This window comes from Morone saxatilis, unplaced genomic scaffold (genome assembly GCF_004916995.1).
Source record: "Morone saxatilis isolate NCDOM2014 unplaced genomic scaffold, NCSU_SB_2.0 Contig8, whole genome shotgun sequence".
Lineage (NCBI taxonomy): Eukaryota > Metazoa > Chordata > Actinopteri > Moronidae > Morone > Morone saxatilis.
In genome coordinates, this window is record NW_023340257.1 from 22,083,618 (window position 1) to 22,091,260 (window position 7,643).

Consider the following 7,643-nt stretch of genomic DNA (forward strand, 5'->3'; position numbering starts at 1 on the left):
AATCAAATATTTTTGTCTGTTTTTGTCATTGGGTACTGTTTCTTCCACATACCCGTAAATATTTGTTATTTAGCTGTGAATCACAGAGACAACATTTATTGGCATAACCTTCTGGGATGGACAGTTACACACTTGTTTCATCTATTACCAACAGATGGCTCTTTAGAATGACACTCCCCTGGTGACCTTTAGCTGGGACAGTTTTATTTTGTGACAAGGACAACACTTCCAACAGCCGCACTATTTCTTCAGTCAGCATGCATATTTATCAGCCTTTTCCGAGAGGGATTTAATCTAAATTATAGCAAGGTTATCCTTCTCAAGTCCATTAAGTTAGTTCTTCCACTTCTGTTAAGTAATTTATGGTAAAACTCACTGAGGCCACGAAGAGCAAGATCAAAACAGTGTGAGCTCAGAATTTTTCCGAAAGACTTGCAGATTAAAAGAAAAGGAGGAGGAACAGGTGAAGTGGATGGATACAGACAATCCCCCTCACATGCTATTACTACTACCCCACACACACACACACTGCTGCTGTTGTGTTTTTTCAATGCTAGAAGCAGCTTCATCCAGTTGTGTGATAGCAGGCCTTGACACTAAATAAACTTTGTCCAAATTAAACTTTGTCCAAATCAATATTGCTTCATGAAGTCTGTGCCTGTTCATATAATGTACCAAAGAGCATTTTACTGAATAATAAGCCGCTTAAATCAATGAAGTTTGTTCTGATTAAGTTTCAGTTTCACCATTGCACTTACAAGAAATGTTTGCAAACAGCATATGCATTAATTTATGTTTAAGTATCCTTTTTTTTGTCATTTTACTCTAAGGGTAGTTTTGAACATGAACATGTTTAATTTCCATCTGACATTGGATAAAATGTCACTGATAAATGACTTTCACAAAAATAATGACATCAGCTGATTGTATAATAGCAACAAACAGAGGATGTTTTAATTTTTAGAGCCTTACCAGTAGATGGGCTTAAAATGTCCTGAGGGAAGCACACGGTGAACAGCCAAGGGGTCATTTGAGTCAAAAGGTTTCATCCCCTCAGGAGTGTGATATTGTAATGTGCAGTGGATTGTGTGTGTGGAGTATTGTGTGTGAAGTTGAAGAAAATGAATGTGGTCAGCCAGTTTCCCAAAAACAAATCATATAGTTTTTTTAATGGAAATTGTAACCTTACATTTATCGTATAGGAACAGTGGATATGAATACCAAATTTCACAGAATTTTTGGCAATAATTCAAGATAGTGTGTCATGGATCCAGGCCAATTTTGATCTGACACTGCACCTGCTTCCAGTCAAGAGCCAACATCCTTAGAAATAATATATTATGACAATGAATATTCAGAAAAAGTGCCATGGTAATATCAGTCAGTATTTGTCAATGTTAGTCACAAACACTTTAAACTGATTTCAGATCAAGTTTTACACCTGGCCAGGGACTACAGATGGAAATTAACCTTTTGGCTAAACCTATTTCCTATTTACAGCAATGCACTGTCTCTGAGAAATACATAAATAAACTAAACACATAACATGTTCCTACGATTTTTTTAAGCAGGTGGAATTTAATTAGGGCCACAGAAGTCAGGCAGAACCACAGCATACAAAGCTGCACATCTGCATACAAATCCGAGTCATCTTCCTCTGACGCGCCTGATGCTTCCTCTTCTGTCATCTTAAAGTTACACTGTATCACAGCCCCGCACGGCTCGGCTGTCTCCTCTCTGGCTCGCTGGAAACACTGCCTGTTGTGATGGGACGGACTTGGCAGAAAGCCGCCTGACTCGCTGTTGTCTCCGGACATTAAAAGGTCGCACACACTGTCTGTCTGTCTGTCTGTCACGTTATTGCCAGCAGCAGTCGGTGCTCGATTGGTTTAGTCTGGAGAAACCATGGCAGACCTAGAGGATAGTGTTGCAATTCCTGAGTTCAGCTGCCTTCTCCAAATGGATCCCTATCTCAAAGCGTACGAGAAGGACTTCAAGAGGAGGTAAAACACGGCTTAAACTGCGGTTTTGTGCACAGCTCGTCGCCGAACCAGTCCCCGGCGAAGCGAGCAGAATCCGGCTTTACGCTGGCGTTTGTGTCTCGAAAATAACAGCACACAACTAACAGATATAAGGCGATGTTTGCAACATATCAGAGTCACCTTCTGTATTCAGCTTTGACATTTTGAATGAGAGGTCGCAGAGGTGCGCAGTAGATATAGTTTGCTACCCCCCTCCCCTCCCCAGCCTTATGGAATAATACGCGTTTAGAAGATGTTCAGCCTAATGCAAAATGAATGAATCGCTAGCAGGAAGTCTTTTAATGTTTATGTGATAAGTTGCCGAAGAAGGCAAGTCGCCTCTCAACTTCCTATGTTTGACAGTTACAGAGTGGGCATGTGTTTGTCAGTGACGTCCACGGTGCGTCGTGAGGTGCCGCTTTGGGCTGAGACGCTGTCGGGTTCTGGCCTGTTGTTCAGGCTGATGGAGCCGGTGCGTCACTGGTCCAGCAACACGACAGTTTTTCTTTTGTGCGGGTCTTGGTCTCTCAGTGTAATTCTTTTTTTTTTTTTGTAATGAGTTTTCCTTTTAATTGTGTCTGGTTGTTATCGAGGCATCAGTTGTCCTAAAATGTGCTTTAAAATTGGATTAAAGTCCAGATGGACGCTTCTGCACAGTAGCTGATTGGTTTGGGGTTTGCAGTGTAAAGGCTCTGCAATACAAATAACCTCTGAGACATTAATTGACTTCATGCTGTTTTCATGTGCTGCATGGTTTTCCCCTTCAGCCTCGATTTGGCCTCTTTACAAATTAATTATTGGGCTGGACGTACTAAGTAGCTGACTTTGTCTGCCTATGTGTGGTACAAGTGTGTGTAGGCTAGTGCATTTATTAATCTGGGATTATGGCCACCACAAATTCCAATCACATTTTTTTTCTGCAGTTGCCAAAGTGTGATGGTTGATTGTATCAAACTAAACATAGAAGAAGTGGATTTTATATCCAGGCTAGAAAATGTTTGCATGATGTATCTTTTTAACTCAGTCTTATATTTTCGCCAGCAATGCACAAGCCAAAGCAGAAAGTTCTTATAAATAATATAACAGTCTCGCTCACAAGAAGATGTCTTAACAGCTGTCCTTGGGATTTATATTATGAAGCCATTAATGGTCTAAATGAACCAGAATCCTGCTACAGACTATAACCTTGTGATCAGAATGTTTCTTGTAGTGCATATGTAGATTCATACACTATATACAGACCTTTACATTTTATGGCTGGTTGTCCTGGATCCATATCATGATTTTGAGAGTGTTAAAGACAGAGATGTTTTGCTCATTAGTCTGTTCAGCAACATGTCCAATGAATAAAGTGGATGTTTACAGGGAATTGTAGAGTGGGTATTTGCTTACTGTAAGCACTTAAACAAAGCTGTTTTTAAATACAAAATGTGCCTAAATGAGCGCAGGACCTTACAGACCTGAGATGAACCTGTAGCTTCAGTAGTAAATGCCTTGACCTTGTGTCTACACTTAAATCCAAAAGTAAATAAACAGTCTCTGTACGTCAATAGACTGTGCAGTCTCATGCTTTTTTTAAATTTACCTTCATTTTAAGTTTCATGTGGTGCACCTTAAAAAAAATGCATAATGACTGAGTAGCAACAAATTGTTCCTGTTAATAATAACACAATGCTGATTTGATAATCATCTTTCTAAAGGTTCCTGTAGACTCATTTCTGGATGGAAAGGCATCTGGCTCATAAAATGGCAGTGGAAATCTTTAGCTCAGTTCCCCACCTCCTGTCAAATTAGCCTTACCTGCTGGATTTCTTTTTAAAAGAAATGAGTGTAATGTTTTTTTTTACTTACAAGCAGACAGTGATAATGATCTGCAGCTCACATTGCTACGGTATCTGCTCACCGTTGGGTTGTCCCAGAAACTAGGCCTTATAACTCTGCTTAGGGGCCATATTTTTTAAACCATTTTCATTACCGTGTCAGATCTTGTCTCTAATGTGGCAGGTAAGGGACCACCTGCTTTGTATTTGAAGCATGTGAGCAGTGCTCTAGCCTTGCAGAGAGATGAGCGTGTCAGTTCCATCTCAGACACAGCTTGGGATTGTTAGGCTTCATCAGGCCCTCTCTCAGTCTCAAACACCTGTCTCACTGATGAAAGTTGCACATAAATTATTTTACATATAGGATCACTGCTGTGTGAAGGTTAATTCTTGATAAGCCCCTGGTGTTCTAAGGCCCAGGGTCCAAACACCACATCATGAATACAAGCATAGAAATCAAGAGCTTTCTCAGCTAGCGGTGTCGTGCTGAGTCCTCTCGCCGAGCTGCACAGTGCTAAGAATTCAGATGGCTTATCAAAAAGAGACCTATGACCACACTGAGTGATTCTTTAGATTTCACCACCATGTCATGGCTCAAGGCCGGCCACATCTCTTGTTTGTTGAACTTTGGTTCACACCAGATACAGCTATGCACAGACAGTTAAAATGATTCCATCAGATTTTGCAAAGCCTCCCATTCCAATTAGTTATTCCGTGGTTGCAGGCAGCTGTTATTTTATTTTATCAGGGTGATAGTTTCAGATTGATTGTGAAAACAACCGTTGATGCTGCACGCAGGTTACAGCCCAAGTGAGCAGTGCTCTGTTGACATGCTTCATTATTTACCCTTCCTGTTGCGCAAGTCTGCAGGAAGTGCTGCTAGGATTTCGCAGCTCGTGGCACCATGAATCTCCTAAATTGGACCAAATGAAAGTAGGGAGCATTGGGACTGCTGCTTATTACGGCAAAGAGTTTTTGCAAAGATTGGAGAATGTCATCACAACTAATTTAAAAGTGAAAATACAGCAATAAGTCAGAGTCTTAAGCTTGTGATGTGATGCAACATATTTAAACCAAAACCTATTATTGACTTTGAAGTGATAACTGCCAATGCATGTGCTCTGACTGAAAAGTAATGAGCTGAAACACAGGAATTAAAGGTCCAGTGTATAACATTAAGGAGGACCTGTTTTCTATTCATAGATAGGTTTTCATCAGTATATAATCACCTAAAGATAAGATAATTTTATATTTTTGTTTCCATAGCCTTTTATATCTACAGACGCAGCAGGTCGCCTACTGTTGAAGCCGCCATGATGAACTGCCATGTTTCCCCTTGGTTCGGGCAATATCTTAAAATTTTCCAACCAGACAACCGTGATTGCCAATATACTCGCACATGCATGTGCAACGCCACATTTTTCGGCACAGTGTGTGCGCTGCTGAGCTGATTCTTCAAGGGCAGACCATTAAATTAACAAAATAAAATGACAAAAATTGCCCCCAAAAAAACAAAAAGGAACCATGATGGACACAGCCAATCACCGATAGCCGATATATTAGTCCAGCTATCCAACCAGTTTCTATGGTAGCCGGGAGGTTACAAACTCAATAGTGGCTCTAGATGGTTTATGGTTTATTTGCCGCTTCCCGGTCACCGTAGTTTCTCCTTTGCGTTGGGAATGGGGAGGGTGAAGCGAGGGAGTTGCAGTCTACAACTAAACTGCTAGATGTCACTAAATCCTATACACTTGTCCTTTAAAGATAAATGGTAAATTACAACTAACATTTCCTTGGTTAATAGGAATTATTAGAATGACTGGATCCAATTTCATAAACCACCCACTGTATTATAATGAGTGAATGTTTTATCTACCTTCTTTAAAGGTAGCTTTGGCAGCATTTATTTTCCTGTCCCTATGCTTGATGGGTCGACAAAGGTATGAGGTTAGCAGGGAATTACAGCTTTCATCAATCAACCTCTCTGCAAATGTTCAGGTCCCTCTTTAGCCTCATTAATGCACTTAGTCAAAGAAGGACATAATGACATTATTTGAAAGTCACCTTGCCGCTGGGCAGTATGGAAGCCCTTTAGGCAAGCTGAGATCAGGAACAGAGAAGCTTTTTCCTACTTGTGTTTCTCCAGGCTGTTGTAGACTATCCTGGCACCTCTGTGCTTCAGCTGTCACCATCAGTCATATACAAAGCAACAGACCTGAACACTCACTCTAAATTTAGATGCCCGATTGTCTAACAGTGAGTGTTTGAACAGGTTACAGAGTTCAGCCGCTGTGCGTGAAGAATTTTAATAAGTGGACTATAATCATGACCAAAGATTTTAAACTGTGAATTTACAGTAGTTGAGATACGATGTCAAAATAAGAGCCAAATGTAGGTGGATGATCTATTGTGAGCATCATTCAAGCACTTTATATGGCCTAATAACTGTGTTTAAAAGTTTTAGTGCAGTTTTTTACCACCGACTGTGACTGTATAATAACAGAATGAACTCTGAGTCCCTTCTTCTCCTCCACCCATCCTGTCTGTCAAATGCAGAACAGCGAGGGGTCAGAATAATTCTTTTAACAGATTTGATTTCCATGATTCATTCGCCTGTTGTAATTCAAATCCACCCATTTGATTGATTGGGTCCCTCGGAAACTGCAACGACATTTTCAAAAGCTGATTAAACTTTGGCCTGTTAGGAGCACGAAAATAATTTGCATACAAGTGTACTTCTCTGCAATACTGACCGCAATCTTTAAAGTCCTGTAGGAATCACTTCATTCGCACAAAACAACCAATGGTTTGGAGAATACAAATTATTTTATCAAAATATTGGCAGCCAAATGAATTGGCTGAAATTGACTGGACTATAGTCAGTGAACTTGTGTTGACCTCAGGAACTCTGTGCAAATCAAAAGTTAGTTGATACATAATGTTTTATAGTGGATGAAAATGTGAAATGGAGTTTTTACTATTAGTGGTACTAAATGCATTGTATTAAACAAAACAAAAAAAATGTTGACTGCAACGCCAGCACCACCTTTTGTTTGTCTGCGTCTGACATCTTAACATAGTTTCTCTCCAACAGTGTCACTATGTTAACCATAGAGAAACTTACAATTTCTGTAGCAATGAAGCAATTGTATTTTATTTATTGAACAGCATGGCAGGATAAAGGGGGTTTGTGGAATGTCTAATGAAGGAAAGATTTTTTTGTTTGGCCAGTTTTACTTCTAAGAAGCCATGGAAAAACTCCCAATAAAAACGCACTACATAATGTAAATGAGACCTCTGGAAGACAATTCAAGAGAGATGGTGTTGTGTTTGAAATGGCCAGGCATGGAAAGAGCTTGACTATCCTCTTCTTGGACTTTTTGTCTCATCCAGCCTGGACGTCATGCTGCTCTGATTCTTGTCCAATCCAGTTCTGTCGCCTGCAGGTTTTTTTTTGACGTCCTCTGTGGGCCAGCTCCTGATGATCTTCTGCTGCTCCTCACTGTGCTTCAGAGCTGAAGTTTCTCCAGCTGTTTCTGAGCCTCATTTCTATTATCAGGAGAGAGACCCCCAGCTGGTCTGCCATCATGAGCACCCTCTGAGCCTCAGCTTTCACATCAGTGAGATCTATACTGAAACACCTTCTCCAGCACCTCCTAAACTATAGCTTTAATTTTCAGGAGAGCATTCGCGGTCGGATTAGCTTTCTTTTGTGTCGTCTGAGACATGGTCTTTTATTTTAAGAGAGCTTTCTCCTATGGAAGCGAATCGTGACCAGAATTAAAATTAAAATGCATTTGCA

The 7,643-nt window shown here is 40.4% G+C and overlaps 1 protein-coding gene across 1 annotated transcript in view; it reads left to right on the top strand.

The window, feature by feature from the left end:
* The first annotated feature begins 1,847 nt into the window (after positions 1–1,847).
* Positions 1,848–7,643, top strand: part of gbe1b (glucan (1,4-alpha-), branching enzyme 1b) — a 79,363-nt gene continuing 73,567 nt past the window's right edge. The window contains exon 1 of the mRNA XM_035679571.1: positions 1,848–2,003. Coding sequence (XP_035535464.1) covers positions 1,906–2,003 — 98 coding nt within the window. The 5' untranslated portion in view covers positions 1,848–1,905. The remainder of the gene's footprint in view (positions 2,004–7,643) is intronic.